The sequence below is a fragment of the Tachyglossus aculeatus genome, chromosome 14 (genome assembly GCF_015852505.1).
Source record: "Tachyglossus aculeatus isolate mTacAcu1 chromosome 14, mTacAcu1.pri, whole genome shotgun sequence".
NCBI lineage: Eukaryota > Metazoa > Chordata > Mammalia > Monotremata > Tachyglossidae > Tachyglossus > Tachyglossus aculeatus.
The window spans coordinates 2,188,316-2,213,501 of record NC_052079.1 but is presented as its reverse complement, the minus strand read 5'-3'; the positions used below and the strand labels follow the sequence as shown (position 1 = coordinate 2,213,501).

Below are 25,186 nucleotides of genomic sequence, written 5' to 3'. Positions count from 1 at the left end.
GCACCTATTGAGCGCTCGCCTCTGGAATCGAGAGATTAATGGTACCTATTGAGCGCTCACCTCTGGAGTCGAGAGACTAACGGTATTTATTGAGCGCTCGCCTCTGGAGTCGAGAGATTGACAGTACTTACTGGGCGCTTGCCTCGAGTCGATCGATCGACAGTACTTCAATCAATCAATCAATCGTATTTATTGAGCGCTTACTATGTGCAGAGCACTGTACTAAGCGCTTGGGAAGTACAAATTGGCAACATCTAGAGACAGTCCCTACCCAACAGTGGGCTCACAGTCTAAAAGGGGGAGACAGAGAACAGAACCAAACATACCAACAAAATAAAATAAGTAGGATAGAAATGTACAAGTAAAATAAATAAATACATAAATAAATAGAGTAATAAATATAGAGTAATAAAAATAAATAAATAAATACTTATTGAGCAATTGCCTCTGGAGTCAATCGATCGACAGTACTTATTGAGCAATTGCCTCTGGAGTCAACGGTACTTATTGAGCACTCACCTCTGGGGTCGATCAACGGTACTTACTGAGCACTCGCCTCTGGAGTCGATCAACGGTACTTACTGGGCGCTCGCCTCCGGAGTCGATCGATCGATCGACGGTACTTACTGGGCGCTCGCCTCGAGTTGATCTATCAACAGTACTTACTGGGCGCTCGAGTCGATCTATCGACGGTACTTACTGAGCGCTCGCCTCCGGAGTCGATCGATCGACGGTACTTACTGGGCGCTCGCCTCTTGAGTCGATCGATCAGCGGTACTTATTGGGCGCTCGCCTCCGGAGTCGATCGATTAACGGTATTTACGGAATATTTACCTCTGGAGTCGATTATTGGTATTTACTGAGCTCTTATTCCTGGAGTCGATCGATTAACGGTATTTAATGAGCGCTCACCTCTGGAGTCGATCGATTAACCCGGGAAGGCCGCGAATCCTTACCTTGGGATTATATTCCGCATTCCTGGCGTGCAAGGCTATCCTCTTCAGGTCCAGTTTACAAGCCAGATTCACGGTGGACACGATATTCCTGGGGAAATCAGTCAATCGTATTTATTGAGCGCTTACTGTGTGCAGAGCACTGGACTAATCAATCAATCAATCGTATTTATTGAGCGCTTACTGTGTGCAGAGCACTGGACTGATCAATCAATCAGTCGTATTTATTGAGCGCTTACTGTGTGCAGAGCACTGGCCTAAGCGCTTGGGAAGTCCAAGTTGGCAACATCTAGAGACGGTCCCTACCCACCAGCGGGCTCACAGTCTAGAAGGGGGAGACAGACCACAAAACGTATTAACAAAATAAAATAAATAGAATAAATAAATTAAATAAATAGATAAATAAATAAATAAATAAAACCGAGGGAGTCGTAAGCAGGATGAAGGCCCGGCTTGGGAGTCTGAGGTCGTGGGTTCTAATCCCGCCTCCGCCACTTCTCGGCTGTGGGACTTTGGGCGAGTCACTTCTCCGGGCCTCAGTTCCCTCATCTGGAAAATGGGGGTGAAGACTGGGGACAACCTGATCACCTTGTATCCCCCTCAGCGCTTAGAACAGTGCTTGGCACATAGTAAGCGCTTAGGATAGTGCTTTGCACATAATAAGTGCTTAATAAATGCCATCATCATTATTATTATTATTATTCTCTGGGCCTCAGTTCCCTCATCTGGAAAATGGGGATGAAGACTGGGGACAATCTGATCACCGTGTATCCCCCTCAGTGCTTAGAACAGTGCTTGGCACATAGTAAGCGCTTAACAATTCAGTGCTTAGAATAGTGCTTTGCACATAGTAAGCGCTTAATAAATGCCATCATTATTATTATTATTATTCTCTGGGCCTCAGTTCCCTCATCTGGAAAATGGGGGTGAAGACTGGGGACAACCTGATCACCTTGTATCCCCCTCAGTGCTTAGAACAGTGCTTGGCACATAGTAAGCGCTTACTAAATGCCATCATCATTATTATTATTATTATTCTCTGGGCCTCAGTTCCCTCATCTGGAAAATGGGGATGAAGACTGGGGACAATCTGATCACCATGTATCCCCCTCAGTGCTTAGAACAGTGCTTGGCACATAGTAAGCGCTTAACAATTCAGTGCTTAGAATAGTGCTTTGCACATAGTAAGTGCTTAATAAATGCCATCATTATTATTATTATTATTCTCTGGGCCTCAGTTCCCTCATCTGGAAAATGGGGGTGAAGACTGGGGACAACCTGATCACCTTGTATCCCCCTCAGTGCTTAGAACAGTGCTTGGCACATAGTAAGCGCTTACTAAATGCCATCATTATTATTATTATTATTATTCTCCGGGCCTCAGTTCCCTCATCTGGAAAATGGGGGTGAAGACTGGGGACAACCTGATCACCTTGTATCCCCCTCAGTGCTTAGAACAGTGCTTGGCACATAGTAAGCACTTAATAAATGCCATCATCATCATTATTATTATTATTATTATTATTCTCCGGGCCTCAGTTCCCTCATCTGGAAAATGGGGGTGAAGACTGGGGACAACCTGATCACCTTGTATTCCCCTCAGCGCTTAGAACAGTGCTTGGCACATAGCGCTTAACAATCCAGCGCTTAGAACAGTGCTTTGCACATAATAAGCACTTAATAAATGCCATCATTATTATTATTATTATTATTCTCTGGGCCTCAGTTCCCTCATCTGGAAAATGGGGATGAAGACTGGGGACAACCTGATCACCTTGTATCCCCCTCAGCGCTTAGAACAGTGCTTGGCACATAGTAAGCGCTTTACAATCCAGCGCTTAGAACAGTGCTTTGCATATAGTAAGCGCTTAATAAATGCCATCATTATTATTATTATTAATAACAAGTACCATTATTATTAGAGAAGCAGCGTAGTTCAGTGGAAAGAGCCCGGGCTTGGGAGTCAGAGGTCGTGGGTTCTAATCCTGGCTCCGCCACCTGTCAGCTGTGGGACTTGGGACAAGTCGCCTCCCTTCTCTGGGCCTCAGTTCCCTCATCTGGAAAATGGGCATTAAAACTGTGAGCCCCCCGTGGGACTGATTGAATACCTTGTATCCCCCCCCCGCCAGTGCTTAGAACAGTGCTTGGCACATAGTAAGCGCTTCTAGACTGTGAGCCCGCTGTTGGGTAGGGACTGTCTCTCTATGTTGCCAACTTGTACCTCCCAAGCGCTTAGTCCATTGCTCTGCACACAGTAAGCGCTCAATAAATACGATTGAATAAATGAATAAATGCTATTATTATTATAATAGCAGCGTGGCTCAGTGGAAAGAGCCCGGGCTTTGGAGTCAGAGGTCATGGGTTCAAATCCCGGCTCTGCCAACTGTCAGCTGGGTGACTTTGGGCAAGTCACTTCACTTCTCTGGGCCTCAGTGACCTCATCTGGAAAATGGGGATGAAGACTGTGAGCCCCCCGTGGGACAACCTGATCACCTTGTAACCTCCCCAGTGCTTAGAACAGTGCTTGGCACATAGTAAGCGCTTAACAAATACCATCATCATCATCATCATAACAGCACAGAGTAAGCGCCTAGCAACTACCGCAGTAATGGTTTCTAGACTGATGGTTTCTTCTAGACCGTGAGCCCGCTGTTGGGTAGGGACCGTCTCTAGATGTTGCCAACTTGGACTTCCCAAGCGCTTAGTACAGTGCTCGGCACCCAGTAGGCGCTCAATAAATACGATTGAATGACTGAATGGTTACTATTCTATTTATTTTATTTTGTTAACATGTTTTGTTTTGTTGTCCGTCTCCCCCTTCTAGACTGTGAGCCCGTTGTTGGGTAGGGACCGTCTCTAGATGTTGCCAACTTGGACTTCCCAAGCGCTTAGTACAGTGCTCGGCACACAGTAGGTGCTCAATAAATATGATTGAATGAATGAATGGTTACTATTCTATTTTATTTTGTTAATATGTTTTGTCTTGTTGTCTGTCTTCCCCTTCTAGACTGTGAGCCCGCTGTTGGGTAGGGACCGTCTCTAGATGTTGCCAACTTGGACTTCCCAAGCGCTTAGTACAGTGCTCGGCACATAGTAGGCTCTCAATAAATACGATTGAATGACTGAATGGTTACTATTCTATTTATTTTATTTTGTTAATATGTTTTGTTGTCTGTCTCCCCCTTCTAGGCTGTGAGCCCGCTGTTGGGTAGGGACCGTCTCTAGATGTTGCCAACTTGGACTTCCCAAGCGGTTAGTACAGTGCTCGGCACACAGTAGGTGCTCAATAAATACGACTGATTGATTGATTGATTGGTTTGTACTCACTGCAGCTGGGGAACGATCCCGGACGCTTCAGGCCCAGGGGTCATCGGGGTCAGAGGCGTCATCACCGTCAAGGGCAAAGGCCCCGCGGCCTCGGGTGCGAATTCGGACCCGCCCGGGGGTCCCGGACCCTCTCCGGCCTGGTCTCCGGGCTCTTGGGCCAGCTCGTCGGGAAGGAAACTGAGGTCCACGGATGAGAAATCGGCCGGGGGCTCTCGCGACGGGACCAGGGGTGGACTAAACGCCACCTCCCGCAGGGACGGACCGGCCAGGTCGTCGCCGAAGGGAGCCAGGGGGCTAAACAGTAGCTGGCCGTCCGAGCCCAGCTCATCCTAGGAAAGACCAAATAATAATTAATGATGACCGCTTTGGTTCATTCATTGTCGTATGTATTGAGCGCTGACTGTGTGCGGAGCACTGTACTAAGCGCTTGGGAAGTCCAAGTCGGCCACATATAGAGACGGTCCCTACCCAACAGTGGGCTCACAGTCATTCAATCAATCAGTCAGTGGTATTTATTTATTCATTCATTCAGTTGTATTTATTGAGCACTTACTGTGTGCGGAGCACTGTACTAAGCGCTTGGGAAGTCACGTTATAGAAACGGTCCCTACCCAACTGGCTCACAATCAATCAATCAGTGGTATTTATTCATTCATTCATTCGTATTTATTGAGCGCTTACTGTGTGCGGAGCACTGTACTAAGCGCTTGGGAAGTCCAAGTCAGCCACTTTATAGAGACGATCCCTACCCAACGGGCTCACAATCAATCAATCAGTGATATTCATTCATTCAATCGTATTTATTCAGCGCTGACTGTGCGCGGAGCACTGTACTAAGCGCTTGGGAAGTCCAAGTCAGACACATTATAGAGACAGTCCCTACCCAACAGCAGGCTCACAGTCAATCAATCAATGGTATTTATTAATTCATTCATTCAATTGTATTTATTGAGCACTTACTGTGTGCGGAGCACTGTACTAAGCGCTTGGGAAGTCCAAGTCAGCCACATTATAGAGCCAGTCCCTACCCAGTGGGCTCACAGTCAATCAATCAGTGGTATTTATTCATTCATTCATTCATATTTATTGAGCGCTTACTGTGTGCAGAGCACTGTACTAAGCGCTTGGGAAGTCCAAGTTGGCAACATAGAGATGGTCCCTACCCAACAGTGGGCTCACAGTCAATCAATCAATCAGTGGTATTTATTCATTCATTCATTCAATCGTATTTATTGAGTGCTTACTGTGTGCAGAGCACTGTACTAAGCGCTTGGGAAGTCCAAGTCGGCCACATTATAGAGACGGTCCCTACCCAACGGGCTTACAGTCAATCAATCAGTGGTATTCATTCATTCATTCATTCAATCGTATTTATGGAGCGCTGACTGTGTGCAGAGCACTGTACTAAGCGCTTGGGAAGTCCAGGTCAGACATTATAGAGACGGTCCCTACCCAACGGGCTCACAGTCAATCAATCAATCAATCAGTGGTATTTATTCATTCATTCATTCATTCAATCGTATTTATTCAGCGCTGTGTGCGGAGCACTGTACTAAGCGCTTGGGAAGTCCAAGTCGGCAACATATAGAGACGGTCCCTACCCAACAGTGGGCTCACAGTCAATCAATCAATCAATCAGTGGTATTTATTCATTCATTCAATCGTATTTATTGAGCGCTGACTGTGTGCGGAGCACTGTACTAAGCGCTTTGGAAGTCCAAGTCAGCCACATTATAGAGACGGTCCCTACCCAACGGGCTCACAGTCAATCAATCAATCAATCAGTGGCATTTATTCATTCATTCAATCGTACTTATTGAGCGCTGACCGTGTGCGGAGCACTGTACTAAGCGCTTTGGAAGTCCAAGTCAGCCACATTATAGAGACGGTCCCTACCCAACGGGCTCACAATCAATCAATCAGTGATATTCATTCATTCAATCGTATTTATTCAGCGCTGACTGTGTGCGGAGCACTGTACTAAGCGCTTGGGAAGTCCAAGTTGGCCACATTATAGAGACGGTCCCTACCCAATGGGCTTACAATCAATCAATCAGTGGTATTTATTCACTCAATCGTATTTATTAAGCACTTCCTGAGTGCAGAGCACTGTACTAAGCGCTTGGGAGAGCACAATGCAACCCTAAAACAGACACACTCCCTTCCCCTTCTGTGCCCAGGCAGTCAATCCTATTTATTGAGCGCTTCCTGTGTGCAGAGCACTGTACTAAGCGCTTGGGAGAGCACAATGCAACCCTAAAACAGACACACTCCCTTCCCCTGCTGCGCTCAGGCAGTCCATCCTATTTATTGAGCGCTGCCTGTGTGCAGGCACTGTACTAAGCACCTGGGAGAGGACGACACAACAATAGAACAGACACATTCCCTGCCCAGAGCAAGCGTGAAATCCCTCTTCCAGGCTGTCGATGGTACTTATTGAGCACCTTCTGAGTGCAGAGCACTGTATTAAACGCTTGGGAGAGCACAATGCAACACTAAAACAGACACACTCCCTTCCCCTGCTGCGCCCAGGCAGTGAGTCAATCAATCAATCGTATTTATTGAGTGCTTCCTGAGTGCAGAGCACTGTACTAAGCGCTTGGGAGAGCACAATGCAACCCTAAAACAGACACACTCCCTTCCCCTGCTGCGCCCAGGCAGTCAATCCTATTTATTGAGTGCTTCCTGAGTGCAGAGCACTGTACTAAGTGCTTGGGAGAGCACAATGCAACCCTAAAACAGACACACTCCCTTCCCCTGCTGCGCCCAGGCAGTCAATCCTATTTATTGAGCGCTTCCTGAGTGCAGAGCACTGTACTAAGCGCTTGGGAGAAGCAGCGTGGCTCAGCGGAAGGAGCCCGGGCTTGGGAGTCAGAGGTCGTGGGTTCTAATCCTGGCTCCGCCACTTGTCAGCTGGGTGACTTTGGGCAAGTCACTTAACCTCTCTGGGCCTCAGTGACCTCATCTGTAAAATGGGGATGAAGACTGTGAGCCCCATGGGGGACAACCTGATCACCTTGTCACCTCCCCAGCGCTTAGAACAGTGCTCTGCACATAGTAAGCGCTTAATAAATGCCCCTATTATTATTATTATTATTCTCTAGGCCTCAGTTCCCCCATCTGGAAAATGGGGATGAAGACTGTGAGCCCCCCGTGGGACAACCTCATCACCTTGTCACCTCCCCAGCGCTTAGAACAGTGCTCTGCACATAGTAAGCGCTTAATAAATGCCCTTATTATTATTATTCTCTGTGCCTGTTTTGCACATAGTGTTTAGAACAGTGCTTTGCACATAAGCACTTAATAAATGCCATCATTATTATTATTATTAGCAAATACTATCATTGTATTTAGTAATAGTAATAAATACTATTATTATTAGCATTATTATTATTGGGAGAGCCCACTACAACAGCACAGACACTCTCCCCACAAGGAGCTTGGGGAGACACTCTCCCTGCCGCTCCCAATCCTATTTATTGAGCGCTCCCTGCCAGCAGAGCGTTCATTCATTCAATCATATTTATTGAGCGCTTACTGTGTGCACAGCACTGTACTAAGCGCTTGGGAAGTCCAAGTTGGCAAAATCTAGAAACAGTCCCTATTAATTGAGCGCTTACTGTGTGCAGAGCACTGTACTAAGCGCTTGGGAAGTCTAAGTGGGCAACATGTATACACATCTAATAATAATAATGGTATTCATTCATTCAATCATATTGAGCGCTTACTGTGTGAAGAGCACTGTACTAATCAATCAATCAATCGTATTTATTGAGCACGTACTGTGTGCAGAGCACTATACTAAGCGCTTGGGAAGTCCAAGTTGGCAACATATATACACATAATGATAATGGTATTCATTCATTCAATCATATTTGAGCGCTTACTGTGTGCAGAGCACTGGACTAAGCGCTTGGGAAGTACAAGTTAGCAACATATATACACATATAATAATAATAATAATGGTATTCATTCAATCATTTATTAAGCACTTACTATGTACAGAGCACACTGTACTAAGCACTTGGGAAGTACAAGTTGGCAACATATATACACATATAATAATAACAATAATAGTGGTATTCATTCATTCAATCATATTTATTGAGCGCTTACTGTGTGCAGAGCACTGTACTAAGTGCTTGGGAAGTACAAGTTGGCAACATATATGCACATATAATAATAGCAATAATAGTGGTATTCATTCATTCAATCATATTTAATGAGCGCTTACTGTGTGCAGAGCACTGGACTAAGCGCTTGGGAAGTACAAGTTGGCAACATATACACACATATAATAATAATAATGGTATTCATTCATTCAATCATTTATTGAGCGCTTACTGTGTGCAGAGCACCGTACTAAGTGCTTGGGAAGTACAACTTGGCAACATATATACACATAATAATAATAATGGGATTCATTCAATCATATTTATTGAGCGCTTACTGTGTGCAGAGCACCGTACTAAGCGCTTGGGAAGTCCAAGTTGGCAACATATATACACATAATAATAATAATGGTTTTCATTCATTCATTCAATCATTTATTAAGCACTTACTGTGTGCAGAGCACTGTACTAAAATTTTGGGAAGTACAACTTGGCAACATATATACACATAATAATAATAATAATAATAATAATGGATTCATTCATATTTATTGAGCGCTTACTGTGTGCAGAGCACCGTACTAAGCGCTTGGGAAGTACAAGTTGGCAACATATAGATACGGGCCCCATTCATTCAATCGTATTTATTGAGCGCTTACGGTGTGCAGAGCACCGTACTAAGCGCTTGGGAAGTCCAAGTTGGCAACATATATACACGTAATAATAATAATAATGGTATTCATTCATTCAATCATGTATTAAGTGCTTACTGTGTGCAGAGCACCGTACTAAGCGCTTGGGAAGTCCAAGTTGGCAACATATATACACATAATAATAATGGTATTCATTCATTCAATCCTTTATTAAGCGCTTACTGTGTGCAGAGCACTGGACTAAGCGCTTGGGAAGTCCAAGTCGGCAATATCTAGAGACGGTCCCTGCCCAACAGCGGGCTCCCAGGCTAGAAGGGGGAGACAGAGCACTGTACTAAGCGCCCGGGAGAGTCCAGTAGACAGTCACCTGAGTGGCACACTGGTCCAGAAAGTTCTCCAGGGAAGTGTCCCCCTCCATCAGCGGCTGGGCCGGGGGGAGATGGGATGGGATGGGATGGGATGGGAAAGGAGGACCCCTCCTCTCCCCCCAGCTCTCTCATAACGCGGTTGGGTGGGGCCCTCTCCGCTGTAACGCGTTAAGCAATCAAGGCCTCCCCCACCCCCGGGGGCGTCCACACACCTCTAGGGCCCAGCTGCGACCACCCCAGCTCCATGCCATCACTCCATCCTATTTATTGAGCGCCCACTGGCTGGCCAAGGCGCTTTGGGAGAGGACACTAGAACACATTTGGTACTCTTATTAATGGTGTGTCTGTATTCATTCATTCAGTCGTATTTATTAATAGTAATAATAATAATCATGTTGGTATTTGTTAAGCGCTTACTACGTGCCGAGTACTGTTCTAAGCGCTGGGGGAGATAAGCGCTTTGGGAGAGGACACTGGAACATATTTAGTACTCTTATTAATGATGTGTCTATAATCATTCACATTAATATTAATGTTGGTATTTGTTAAGCACTTACTACGTGCCGAGTACTGTTCTAAGCGCTGGGGGAGATAAGCGCTTTGGGAGAGGACACTGGAACATATTTAGTACTCTTATTAATGATGTGTCTATAATCATTGATATTAATAATAATGTTGGTATTTGTTAAGCACTTACTACGTGCCGAGTACTGTTCTAAGCGCTGGGGGAGATAAGCGCTTTGGGAGAGGACACTGGAACATATTTAGTACTCTTATTAATGATGTGTCTATAATCATTCACATTAATATTAATGTTGGTATTTGTTAAGCACTTACTACGTGCCGAGTACTGTTCTAAGCGCTGGGGGAGATAAGCGCTTTGGGAGAGGACACTGGAACATATTTAGTACTCTTATTAATGATGTGTCTATAATCATTCACATTAATATTAATGTTGGTATTTGTTAAGCACTTACTACGTGCCGAGTACTGTTCTAAGCGCTGGGGGAGATAAGCGCTTTGGGAGAGGACACTGGAACATATTTAGTACTCTTATTAATGATGTGTCTATAATCATTCACATTAATATTAATGTTGGTATTTGTTAAGCACTTACTACGTGCCGAGTACTGTTCTAAGCGCTGGGGGAGATAAGCGCTTTGGGAGAGGATACTGGAACATATTTAGTACTCTTATTAATGATGTGTCTATAATCATTCACATTAATATTAATGTTGGTATTTGTTAAGCACTTACTACGTGCCAAGTACTGTTCTAAGCGCTGGGGGAGATAAGCGCTTTGGGAGAGGACACTGGAACATATTTAGTACTCTTATTAATGATGTGTCTATAATCATTCACATTAATATTAATGTTGGTATTTGTTAAGCACTTACTACGTGCCGAGTACTGTTCTAAGCGCTGGGGGAGATAAGCGCTTTGGGAGAGGACACTGGAACATATTTAGTACTCTTATTAATGATGTGTCTATAATCATTCACATTAATATTAATGTTGGTATTTGTTAAGCACTTACTACGTGCCGAGTACTGTTCTAAGCGCTGGGGGAGATAAGCGCTTTGGGAGAGGACACTGGAACATATTTAGTACTCTTATTAATGATGTGTCTATAATCATTCACATTAATAATAATGTTGGTATTTGTTAAGCACTTACTACGTGTCAAGTACTGTTCTAAGCGCTGGGGTAGATAAGCGCTTTGGGAGAGGACACTGGAACATATTTAGTACTCTTATTAATGATGTGTCTATAATCATTCACATTAATAATAATTTTGGTATTTGTTAAGCACTTACTACGTGCCGAGTACTGTTCTAAGCGCTGGGGGAGATAAGTGATTTGGGAAAGGACACTAGAACATATTTAATACTCTTATTAATGATGTCTACATTCATTCAGTCGTATTTATTAATAGTTATAATAATCATGTTGGTATTTGTTAAGCACTCACTATGTGCCGAGTACTGTTCTAAGCGCTGGGGGAGATAAGCGCTTTGGGAGAGGACACTGGAACATATTTATTACTCTAATTAATGATGTGTCTATATTCATTCACATTAATAATAATGTTGGTATTTATTATTACTCTTATTAATGATGTGTCTATATTCATTCAGTAGTATTTATTAATAGTAATAATAATAATGTTGGTATTTGTTAAGCGCTTACTACGTGCCGAGTACTGTTCTAAGCGCTGGGGGAGATAAGCGCTTTGGGAGAGGACACTGGAACATATTTAGTACTCTTATTAATGATGTGTCTATAATCATTCACATTAATATTAATGTTGGTATTTGTTAAGCACTTACTACGTGCCGAGTACTGTTCTAAGCGCTGGGGGAGATAAGCGCTTTGGGAAAGGACACTAGAACATATTTAATACTCTTGTTAATGATGTCTACATCCATTGTCGTATTTATTAATAGTTATAATAATCATGTTGGTATTTGTTAAGCACTTACTATGTGCCGAGTACTGTTCTAAGCACTGGGGGAGATAAGCGCTTTGGGAGAGGACACTAGAACATATTTAGTACTCTTATTAATGATGTGTCTATAATCATTCACATTAATAATAATGTTGGTATTTGTTAAGCACTTACTACGTGCCGAGTACTGTTCTAAGCGCTTAGTACAGTGCTCTGCACACAGTAAGTGCTCAATAAATACGATTGAATGAATGACTAAGCCCCCTTTTCCCTCTCCTCCTCCCCATCCCCCGGGCCTTACCTCCTTCCCCTCCCCACAGCACTTGTATATATATTTGTACTTTAATTATTTGTTCTGATGACTTGACACCTGTCCACATATTTTGTTTTGTTGTCTGTCTCCCCCTTCTAGAGTGTGAGCCCGTTGTTGGGTAGGGATTGTCTCTATGTGTTGCCAACTTGTACTTCCCAAGCGCTTAGTCCAGTGCTCTGCACACAGTAAGCGCTCAATAAATACGATTGATTGAATGAATGAATGAATAAGCGCTTTGGGAAAGGACACTAGAACATATTTAGTACTCTTATTAATGATGTGTCTATATTCATTCACAATAATAATAATAATAATGTTGTTGGTATTTGTTAAACACTTACTATGTGCCGAGTACTGTTCTAAGCGCTGGGGGAGATAAGCGCTTTGGGAGAGGACATTAGAACGTATTTAGTACTCTTATTAATGATGTGTCTATATTCATTCATTATCTCCCCCAGCACTTAGAACAGTGCTGTGCACATAGTAAGCACTTAACAAATGCCATCATTATTATTATTATTTGTTAAGTGCTTACTATGTGCCGAGTACTGTTCTAAGCACTGGGGGAAATAAGCGCTTTGGGAGAGGACACTAGAACATATTTAGTACTCTTATTAATGATGTGTCTATATTCATTCATAATAATAATGTTAGTATTTGTTAAGCACTTACTATGTGCCGAGTACTGTTCTAAGCACTGGGGGAAATTAGCGCTTTGGGAGAGGACACTAGAACATATTTAGTACTCTTATTAATGATGTGTCTATATTCATTCATAATAATAATGTTAGTATTTTGTTAAGCACTTACTATGTGCCGAGTACTGTTCTAAGCGCTGGGGGAGATAAGCGCTTTGGGGGAGGACACTAGAACATATTTGGTACTCTTATTAATGATGTGTCTATATTCATTCCCAGTCATATTTATTAATAATAATCATGTTGGTATTTGTTAAGCACTTACTATGTGCCGAGTACTGTTCTAAGCGCTGGGGGAGATAAGCGCTTTGGGGGAGGACACTAGAACATATTTAGTACTCTTATTAATGATGTGTCTATATTCATTCCCTGTCGTATTTATTAATAATAATCATGTTGGTATTTGTTAAGCACTTACTATGTGCCGAGTACTGTTCTAAGCACTGGGGGAGATAAGTGCTTTGGGAGAGGACACTAGAACATATTTAGTACTCTTATTAATGATGTGTCTATATTCATTTACTCAGTCATATTTATTAATAATAATAATAATGTTGGTATTTGTTAAGCACTTACTATGTGCCGAATACTGTTCTAAGCTCTGGGGGAGATAGAGGGTAATAGTACTTACTGTGTGCACAGCACTGTACTAAGCGCTTGGGAAGTCCAAGTCGGTAACATCTAGAGACGGTCCCTACCCAACAACGGTCTAGAAGGGAGAGACAGACAACAAAATCTCTATAATTCTATTTATTTATATTGATGCTGTTGATGCCACTTGTTTTGTTGTCTGTCTCCCCCTTCTAATTATAATATTAATGATAGCCTTTATTAATAACAATAATAATAATAATGGCATTTATTAAGCACTTACTATGTGCAAAGCACTGTTCTAAGTGCTTGGGAGGTTACAAGGTGATCAAGTTGTCCCACGGGGGGCTCACAGTCTTCATCCCCATTTTACAGAGGAGGGAACTGAGGCCCAGAGAATAATAATAATAATAATGACATTTGTTAAGCGCATACTACGTGCAAAGCACTGTTCTAAGCACCGGGGAGGTTACCAGGTGATCAGGTTGTCCCACAGGGGGTTCACAGTCTTAATCCCCATTTTACAGAGGAGGGAACTGAGGCCCAGAGAAGTGAAGTGACTTGCCCAAAACCACACAGCTGATAAGTGGCAGAGCTGGGATTTGAACCCATGACCTCTGACTCCAAAGCCCGGGCTCTTTCCACTGAGCCACGCTGCTTCTAGACTGGAAGCCTGCTGTTAGGTCGGGATGGTCTCTGTTGCCGAATTGGACTTTCCAAGCGCTTAGTCCAGTGCTCTGCACACGGTCAGCGCTCAATAAATGCGATTGAATGAATGAATTAACGTCTCTGGCCCCCTCTGTAAGCTCGCTGTGGGCCCCGGGGCGTCTTTATCAACTCTTTTTATAGCACATTTTCCCCAAGCGCTCAGTACAGTGCCCCGCACGAGGCAAGCACTTGATTGTGCTGATAATCAAGATGATTGCTTCATGGATCCCACCTGAGTGGAAAATCTGCCCCTGCTGCGCGACAGGTTTGCAAACAGAAATGGTAGAGGAAGAGTCTTGGCCAGAATTAGGTTTTAGGGCAAGGCAACTCATTTCATTTATTTATCCCTTCACTCAATCGTATTTATTGAGCGCTTACTGTGTGCAGAGCACTGGACTGAGCGCTTCGGAAGTACAAATCAGCTACATATACATGTATCATATCTATAAATATTCATTCAATCGTACTGAGCACTTACTGTGTGCAGAGCGCTGGACTGAGCGCTTGGAAAGTACAAATCAGCGACTTATCATCGATCGTATTTATTGAGCGCTTACTGTGTGCAGAGCACTGTACTAAGCGCTTGTATAATATATTCATTCAATTGTATGTATTGAGCGCTTACTGTGTGCAGAGCACTGGACTAAGCGCTTGGAAAGTACAAATCAGCTACTTATATATGTATTCAATGTATATATATATATATATTCATTCAATTGTATTTATTGAGCACTTACTGTGTGCAGAGCACTGGACTGAGTGCTTGGAAAGTACAAATCAGCGACTTATATAATATATTCATTCAATTGTATGTATTGAGCGCTTACTGTGTGCAGAGCACTGGACTAAGCGCTTGGAAAGTACAAATCAGCTACTTATATATGTATTAAATCTCTATATATATTCATTCAATTGTATTTATTGAGCGCTTGCTCATCATCATCATCATCATCATCAATCGTATTTATTGAGCGCTTACTGTGTGCGGAGCACTGTACTAAGCGCTTGGGAAGTACAAGTTGGCAACATATAGAGACAGTCCCTACCCAACAGTGGGCTCACAGTCTAAAAGGGGGAGTCAGAGAACAAAACCAAACATACTAACAAAATAAAATAAATAGAATAGATATGTACAGGTAAAATAAATAGAGTAATAAATCTGTACAAACATATATACATATATACAGGTGCTCTGGGGAAGGGAAGGAGGTAAGATGGGATGGAGAGGGGGACGAGGGGGAGAGGAAGGAAGGGGCTCAGTCTGGGAAGGCCTCCTGGAGGAGGTGAGCTCTCAGTAGGGCCTTGAAGGGAGGAAGAGAGCTAGCTGGGCGGATCCCTATGCAGCAGACAAATGGCAGCAAAGCTTGTGAGTCTCAAGCCCGTGCCCTATCAATCAATCAATCATTCGTATTTATTGAGCGCTTACTGTGTGCAGAGCACTGTACTAAGCGCTTGGGAAGTCCAAGTTGGCACCATCTAAACTCCTCGTGGGCAGGGGTCACATCTAGACTGTGAGCCCGCTGTTGGGTAGGGACTGTCTCCATGCGTTGCCGACTCGTACTTCCCAAGCGCTTAGTACAGTGCTCTGCACACAGTAAGCGCTCAATAAATAAGACTGATTGACCGATCTACCAGTTCTGTTGTAGTGTACCCTCCCGAGTGTTTTGTACGGGGCTCTCCACCAAGCAAGCGAGCGCTCGGTACATACCAGAGATCAATCGATAACCATCGATAGATAAGCAGTATGGCATGGGGATGTTAGGGCACGGGCCTGGGAGTCACAAGCTTTGCTGCCATTTGTCTGCTGCATGGGGTTGGGGCACGGGCCTGGGAGTCACAAGCTTTGCTGCCATTTGTCTGCTGCATAAGCGCTTAGTACAGTGCTCTGCATACAGTAAGCGCTCAATAAGTACCATTGATTGATTGATTGATTAGGGCACGGGCCTGGGAGTCACAAGGTTTGCTGCCATTTGTCTGCTGCATAGGGTTAGGGCACGGGCCTGGGAGTCACAAGGCTTGCTGCCATATGTCTGCTGCATAAGCGCATAGTACAGTGCTCTGCACACGGAAAGCGCTCAATAAATACGATCGACTGATTAGGGCACGGGCCTGGGAGTCTGGAGGTCTGCTGCCATTTGTCTGCTGCATTGGGTTAGGGCACGGGCCAGGCGGGGTCACGAGGTTTGCTGCCATTTGTCTGCTGCATAGGGATCCGCCAAGCTCGCTCTCTTCCTCCCTTCAAGGCCCTACTGAGAGCTCACCTCCTCCAGGAGGCCTTCCCAGACTGAGCCCCTTCCTTCCTCTCCCCCTCGTGCCCCTCTCCATCCCCCCATCTTACCTCCTTCCCTTCCCCACAGCACCTGCACATATGTATATATGTTTGTACATATTTATTACTCTATTTATTTATTTATTTATTTTGCTTGTACATGTCTATTCTATTTATTTTATTTTGTTAGTATGTTTGGTTTTGTTCTCTGTCTCCCCCTTTTAGACTGAGCCCACTGTTAGGTAGGGACTGTCTCTATATGTTGCCAATTTGTACTTCCCAAGCTCTTAGTACAGTGCTCTGCACACAGTAAGCGCTCAATAAATACGATTGATTGATTGATTGATAGGACACGGGCCTGGGAGTCACAAGGTTTCTGCCATTTGTCTGGTGCATAGGGTTAGGGCACGGGCCTGGGAGTCACAAGCTTTGCTGCCATTTGTCTGCTGCATAGGGATCCGCCAAGCTAGCTCTCTTCCTCCCTTCAAGGCCCTACTGAGAGCCCACCTCCTCCAGGAGGTCTTCCCAGACTGAGCCCCTTCCTTCCTTTCCCCCTCGTCCCCCTCTCCATCCCCCCATCTTACCTCCTTCCCTTCCCCACAGCACCTGTATATATGTATGTATGTTTGTACATATTTATTACTCTATTTATTTATTTATTTTACTTGTGCATATCTACTCTATTTTATTTTGTTAGTATGTTTGGTTTTGTTCTCTGTCTCCCCCTTTTAGACTGTGAGCCCACTGTTGGGTACGGACTGTCTCTATATGTTCCCAACTTGTACTTCTCAAGCGCTTAGTACAGTGCTCTGCACACTGTAAGCGCTCAATAAATACAATTGATTGACTGATAGGGCACGGGCCTGGGAGTCACAAGCTTTGCTGCCATTTGTCCGCTGCATAAGGATAGGGCACGGGCCTGGGAGTCACAAGCTTTGCTGCCCTTTGTCTGCTGCATGACCTTGGGCCAGTCACCCAACTCCCGTGTGCCTCAGTTCCCTCATCTGCAAAATGGGGATGGAGACTGTGAGCCCCACGTGGGATAGGGAGAGGGTCCAACCCAATTTGCTGGTTTCCACCCCAGCTCTTAGAATGGTGCCTGGCACGTGGTAAGTTCCTAGCAAACAAATAATAATAATAATAATAATAATGATATCTATCTATATATATATTCATTCAATCATATTTATTGAGCCCTTACTGTGTGCAGAGCACTGGATTGAGTGCTTGGATAGTACAAATCAGCTATATATATATGTATTATGTCTATATATTGAGCGCTTACTGTGTGCAGAGCGCTGGACTAAGCACTTGGAAAGTACAAATCAGCTACTTATGTATTATATCTATCTATCTATATATATATATTCTTTCAATCATATTTATTGAGCGCTTACTGTGTGCAGAGCACTGTACTAAGCGCTTGGGAAGTCCAAGTTGGCACCATCTAAACTCCTTGTGGGCAGGGGTCACATCTAGACTGTGAGCCCGCTGTTGGGTAGGGACTGTCTCTATGTGTTGCCGACTTGTACTTCCCAAGCGCTTAGTACAGTGCTCTGCACACAGTAAGCGCTCAATAAATACGATTGATTGATTGATTAGGGCACGGGCCTGGGAGTCAGGAGGTTTGCTGCCATTTGTCTGCTGCATAGGGTTAGGGCCCGGGCCTGGGAGTCACAAGCTTTGCTGCCATTTGTCTGCTAAATAGGGATCCGCCAAGCTCGCTCTCTTCCTCCCTTCTAGGCCCTACTGAGAGCTCACCTCCTCCAGGAGGCCTTCCCAGACTGAGCCCCTTCCTTCCTCTCACCCTCGTCCCCCTCTCCATCCCCCCATCTTACCTCCTTCCCTTCCCCACAGCACCTGTATATATGTATATATGTTTGTACAGATTTAGTACTCTATTTATTTATTTATTTATTTTACTTGTACATATCTATTCTATGTACTTTATTTTGTTAGTATGTTTGGTTTTGTTCCCTGTCTCCCCCTTTTAGACTGTGAGCCCACTGTTGGGTAGAGACTGTCTCTATATGTTGCCAACTTGTACTTCCCAAGTGCTTAGTACAGTGCTCTGCACACAGTAAGCGCTCAATAAATACGATTGATTGATTGATTGATTAGGCACGGGCCTGGGAGTCACAAGGTTTCTGCCATTTGTCTACTTCATAGGGTTAGGGCCCGGACCTGGGAATCACAAGCTTTGCTGCCATTTGTCTGCTGCATAGGGATCCGCCCAGCTCGCTCTCTTCCTCCCTTCAAGGCCCTACTGAGAGCTTACCTCCTCCAGGAGGCCTTCCCAGACTGAGCCCCTTCCTTCCTCTCCCCCTCGTCCCCCTCTTCATCCCCCCATCTTACCTCCTTCCCTTCCCCACAGCACCTGTATATATGTATATATGTTTGTACATATTTATGACTCTATTTTACTTGTACATATCTATTCTATTTATTTTATTTTGTTAGTATGTTTGGTTTTGTTCTCTTTCTCCCCCTTTTAGACTGTGAGCCCACTGTTGGGTAGGGACTGTCTCCATATGTTGCCAACTTGTACTTCCCAAGCGCTTAGTACAGTGCTCTGCACACAGTAAGCGCTCAATAAATACGATTGATTGATTGATTGATTGATAGGGCACGGGCCTGGGAGTCAGAAGGTTTGCTGCCATTTGTCTGCTGCATAGGGTTAGGGCACCGGCCTGGGAGTCACAAGCTAATCTCCTCGTGGGCAGGGGTCACATCTAGACTGTGAGCCCGCTGTTGGGTAGGGACTGTCTCTACGTGTTGCCGACTTGTACTTCCCAAGTGCTTAGTACAGTGCTCTGCACACAGGAAGCGCTCAATAAATACGATCGGTTGATCGATCTACCAGCTCTGTTGTAGTGTACCCTCCCGAGTGTTTTGTGTGGGGCTCTCCACCAAGCAAGCGAGCGCTCAGTACATACCAGAGATCAATCGATAGCCATCGATAGATAAGCAGTATGGCATGGGGATGTTAGGGCACGGGCCTGGGAGTCACAAGCATTGCTGCCATTTGTCTGCTGCATAGGGATCCGCCCAGCTAGCTCTCTTCTTCCCTTCAAGGCCCTACTGAGAGCTCACCTCCTCCAGGAGGCCTTCCCAGACTGAACCCCTTCCTTCCTCTCCCCCTCATCCCCCTCTCCATCCCCCCATCTTACCTCCTTCTCTTCCCCACAGCACCTGTATATATGTATATATGTTTGTACAGATTTAATACTCTATTTATTCATTTTACCCGTATATATCTATTCTATTTATTTTATTTTGTTAGTATGTTTGGTTTTGTTCTCTTTCTCCCCCTTCTAGACTGTGAGCCCACTGTTGGGTGGGGACTGTCTCTATATGTTGCCAACTTGTATTTCCCAAGCGCTTAGTACAGTGCTCTGCACACAGTAAGCACTCAATAAATACGATTGATGATGACTGTCTGTATATGTTGCCAACTTGTACTTCCCAAGCGCTTAGTACAGTGCTCTGCACACAGTAAGCGCTCAATAAATACGATTGATTGATTGATTGATTGATAGGGCCCGGGCCTGGGAGTCACAAGGTTTGCTGCCATTTGTCTGCTGCATAAGCGCTTAGTACAGTGCTCTGCACACAGTAAGCACTCAATAAATACGATTGATTGATTGATTGATTGATTAGGGCACGGGCCTGGGAGTCAGGAGGTTTGCTGCCATTTGTCTGCTGCACAGGGTTGGGGCACGGGCCTGGGAGTCACAAGCTTTGCTGCCATTTGTATCTGCTGCATGACCTTGGGCCAGTCACTTAACTCCCCTGTGCCTCAGTTCCCTCATCTGCAAAATGGGGATGGAGTCTGTGAGCCCCACGTGGGATAGGGAGAGGGTCCAACCCAATTTGCTGGTTTCCACCCCAGCTCTTAGAATGGTGCCTGGCACGCGGTAAGTGCCTAGCAAACAAATAATAATAATAATAATAATAGCATTTATTAAGCGCTTACTATGTGCAAAGCACTGTTTTAAGCACTGGGGAGGTTACAAGGTGATCAGGATGTCCCACGGGGGGCTCAGAGTCTTCATCCCCATTCTACAGGTGAGGGAGCTGAGGCACAGAGGAGCTAAGTGACCCACCCAAAGTCGCACAGCTGACAATTGGCGGAGCCTGGATTTGAACCCATGACCTCTGACTCCAAAGCCCGGGCTCTTTCCACCGAGCCACACTGCTTCTCATGCAAGTACCACAGTTATTATCATTATTATTAGTATTATCATGGATGAAGCAGCATGGCTCCATGGAAAGGGCCCAGGCTTTAGAGTCAGAGGTCAGTGGTTCAAATCCTGGCTCCGCCAATTGTCAGCTGGGTGACGTTGGGCAAGTCACTTCACTTCTCTGGGCCTCAGTTCCCTCATCTGGAAAATGGGGATGAAGACTGTGAGCCCCCCGTGGGACAACCTGATCCCCTTGGAACCTCCCCAGTGCCAAGAGAAGCATTCATTCATTCCTTCAGTCGTATTTATTGAAGCAGCGTGGCTCAGTGGAAAGAGCCCGGGCTTTGGAGTCAGAGGTCATGGGTTCAAATCCCGGCTCCGCCGATTGTCAGCAGGGTGACTTTGGGCAAGTCACTTCACTTCTCTGGGCCTCAGTTCCCTCAGCAGCATGGCTCAGTGGAAAGAGCCCAGGCTTTGGAGTCAGAGGTCATGGGTTCAAACCCCAGCTCTGCTGATTGTCAGCTGGGTGACTTTGGGCAAGTCACTTCACTTCTCTGTGCCTCAGTTCCCTCATCTGTCAAATGGGAATGAAGACTGTGAGCCCCCCGTGGGACAACCTGATCACCTTGGAACCTCCCCAGCACTTAGAACTGGGCTTGGCACATAGTAAGCGCTTAACAAATACCAAATTTATTTATTATTCATTTTAAAATGGGGGTGAAGACTGTGAGCCCCACGTGGGGAGAACCTGACCACTTTGTATCTCTCTCAGCGTTTAGAACAGTGCTTGGCACATAGTAAGCGCTTAACAAATACCATCATTATTATTATTATTGTTATTCTCTGGGCCTCAGTTCCCTCCTCTGTAAAATGGGGATAAAGACTGCGAGCCCCACATGGAACAACCTGCCGACCTTACATCTCCCCTAGCGCTTAGAACAGTGCTTGGAACATAGTAAGTGCTCAACAAATAGCATTATTATTATTCTCTGTGCCTCCCTCATCTGTCAAATTCATTCATTCGGTCGTATTTATTGAGCGCTTACTGTGTGCAGAGCACAAAATGGAGATGAAGATTGGGAGCCCCACGTGGGAACAACCTGACGACCTTGTATCTCCCTCAGTGCTTAGAACAGTGCTTGGCACATAGTAAGCACTTAACAAATACCATTAATATTATTATTATTATTATTCTCTGGTCCTCAGTTCCCTCATCTGTAAAATGGGGATGAAGATTGGGAGCCTCACGTGGAACAACCTGACAACCTTAGAACAGTGCTTGGCACATAGTAAGCACTTAACAAATACCATTATTATTATTATTATTCTCTGTGCCTCAGTTCCCTCATCTGTAAAATGGGGATGAAGACTGTGAGCCCCACGTGGGTACAACCTGACGACCTTGTATCTCCTCCAGCGCTTAGAACAGTGCTTGGCACATAGTAAGCGCTTCACAAATACCATTATTATTATTATTATTATTGTTATTATTATTCTCTGAGCCTCAGTTCCGTCATCTGGAAAATGGGGATGAAGAGTGGGAGCCCCACGTGGAACAACCTGACAACCTTGTATGTCTCCCAGCGTTTAGCACATAGTAAGAACTTAACAAATACCAACATTATTATTATTATTATTATTCTCTGTGCCTCACTTCCTTCATCTGTAAAATGGGGATGAAGACTGTGAGCCCCACGTGCGAACAACTTGACGACCTTGTATGTCCCCCAGCGCTTAGAACAGTGCTTTGAACATAGTAAGCACTTCACAAATACCATCATCATTATTATTATTATTATTATTATTGTTCTCTGGGCCTCAGTTCCCTCATCTGTAAAATGGGGATGAAGATTGTGAGCCCCACGTGGAACAACCTGTCGACCTTGCATGTCCCCCAGCGCTTAGAACAGTGCTTGGCACTCAGTAAGCTTTTAATAAATGCCATCATTATTATTATTATTATTCTCTGTGCCTCAGTTTCCTCATCTGTAAAATGGGGATGAAGATTGGGAGCCCCACGTGGGAACAACCTGACGACCTTGTATCTCTCTCAGCGTTTAGAACAGTGCTTGGCACTCAGCGCTTAATAAATGCCATCATTATTATTATTCTCTGTGCCTCAGTTTCCTCATCCGTAAAATGGGGATGAAGACTGGGAGCCCCACGTGGGAACAACCTGACGACCTCGCCTCTCCCCCAGCGTTTAGAACAGCGCTTGGCACATAGTAAGCGCTTATTATTCTCTGGGCCTCAGTTTCCTCATCTGTCAAATGGGGATGAAGCCCGTGAGCCCCACGTGGGACCCCGCCTGACCACCTGGGAACCTCCCCAGGGGTGAGAAGAGCGCTCAGCACATAGTTAGGGCCTCAGACATATATCCGGTGATGATCGATAATCAGCATCGGTGGCTGTAACCCCCGCTGGGCGGTTTGGGGGGCTGCGGGCCCTTTAAGGGCCGGGTTGCGCCGCCGCGCGCGCACTGAGCATGCGCCGACCTGCCCCCCCACCGGCCCCGCCCCTTCCGCCCCCCTCATCAGGCCCCGCCCCCCGGCCCCTCCCATTGGCCGGCCCCGGCCCCGCCCCCTCCCCGGTCACCGCCCATTGGCCGACGCGGGCCCCGCCCCCCGGTCGGCCCCGCCCCCCCAGCAGGCCCCCGCTCCCTGCCCGGCGGCCACACGCTTCCCCCACTCCCCCCCGCCCCCCCCCAGCCCCGGAGCGGACCGGACCGGGACCGGAACCGGAAGTGGGACCGGAAGCGGGACCGGAAGCGGGACCGGGAGCGGACGGGGACCGGAAGCGGGCCTGCGCGGTGAGACACAGGCCCCGGACCCCAACGGGCCTTGGGCGGACCCCTTCCCTCTAGCCCCTTCCCCCTCCCCCTCCCCTATTCCTGCCCCCCTCCCCCATTCCCATCCCCTCCCTCATTCCCATCCCCCTTCCCATCCTCCCTCCCCCTCTATTCCCCGTACTCCCATTCCCCTTCCCCGCATTCCCGTTCCCCATCCCCCTCCCTCCCTCTTCCCCATTTCCCCCTCCCTCCCTTCCTCTTCCCCGCTTCCCCTCCCCCTCCCTCCATTCCCCTTCCCTTCCCCCTCCATCCCCCCTACTTCAATTCCCCTTCCCCCTCCCCCATTCCCTTCCCCTCTCCCATCCCCCTCCCCCTCCCCCATTCCCTTCCCCTCTCCCAGCCCCCTCCCCCATTCCCTTCCCCTCCCCCCTCCTCCTCTATCAATCAATCAATCGTATTTATTGAGCGCTGACTGTGTGCAGAGGATCCCCCGGACTCCCATTCCCCACCCCCTCCCCGCATTCCCCTCCCCCCCCATTCCATTCCATTCCCCTCTCCCATCCCCGTCTCCCTCCCCCATTCCACCCCCATCCCCCTCCTCCCATTCCATTCCGTTCCCCTCCCCCCATTCGATTCCCCTTCCCCATCCCCCTCTATCCCCCCTACTCCCATTCCCCTTCCCCCTCCTCATTTCCCTTCCATCCCCCTCCCCCTCTATCCCATTTAGTAATAATAATAATGATGACGGCATTTATTAAGCGCTTACTGTGTGCCAAGCCCTGTTCTAAGCGCTGGGGAGGTTACAAGGTGATCAGGTTGCCCCACGTGGGGCTCACAGCCTTAGTCCCCATTTGACAGATGAGGGAACTGAGGCCCAGAGAAGTGAAGTGACTTGCCCAAAGTCACCCAGCTGACAAGTGGCCGAGCTGGGATTTGAACCCATGATCTCTGACTCCAAAGCTCGGGCTCTTTCCACTGAGCCACGCTGCTTCCCTTTCCCCCTCCCCCTCCATTCTCCCTGCCCCTTTATGCCCCCTCTCCCCTCCATCCCACTCCCCCATCCCCCTCCCCCCATCCCATTTCCCCTTCTGCTCATAATGATAATAATAATAATAATGGTATTTGTTAAGCACTTATTATGTGCAGAGCACTGTTCTAAGCGCTGCAGAGGTTCCAAGATGATCAGGTTGTCCCACGGGGAGCTCACAGTCTTCATCCCCATTTGATGGGTGAGGGAACTGAGGCCCAGAAAATAATAATAATGTTGGTATTTGTTAAGCGCTTACCATGTGCCAAACACCATTCTAAGCACTGGGGAGGTTACAAGGTGAACAGGTTGTCCCACGGGGGGGGCTCACAGTCTTCACCCCCATTTTCCAGATGAGGGAACTGAGGCCCAGAGAAGTGAAGTGACTTGCCCAAAGTCACCCAGCTGACAATTGGCAGAGCCGGGATTTGAACCCACGACCTCAGACTCCAAAGCCCGGGCTCTTTCCGCTGAGCCACGCTGCTTCTCAAGCTGATCAGGTGGTCCCCCGTGGGACTTCCAGCCTTCATCCCCATTTTCCAGAGGAGGTCACTGAGGCCCGGAGCAGGGAAGTGACTTGGCCAAGGTCACCCAGCAGGCCAGGGGTTCAAATCCTGGCTCCGCCAACTGTCAGCTGTGTGACTTTGGGCAAGTCACTTCACTTCTCTGGGCCTCAGTTCCCTCCTCTGTAAAATGGGGATGAAGACTGTGAGCCCCCCGTGGGACAACCTGATCACCTTGGAACC

At 46.3% G+C, this 25,186-nt stretch overlaps 1 protein-coding gene across 1 annotated transcript in view; it reads right to left on the bottom strand.

The window, feature by feature from the left end:
* TBPL2 (TATA-box binding protein like 2) overlaps positions 1–9,463 on the bottom strand; it is a 28,062-nt gene extending 18,599 nt beyond the window's left edge. The window contains exons 1-3 of the mRNA XM_038756711.1: positions 9,413–9,463; positions 4,281–4,609; positions 957–1,044 (exon numbers count right to left, since the gene is read on the bottom strand). Coding sequence (XP_038612639.1) covers positions 957–1,044; positions 4,281–4,609; positions 9,413–9,463 — 468 coding nt within the window. The remainder of the gene's footprint in view (positions 1–956; positions 1,045–4,280; positions 4,610–9,412) is intronic.
* Positions 9,464–25,186: the final 15,723 nt, after the last annotated feature.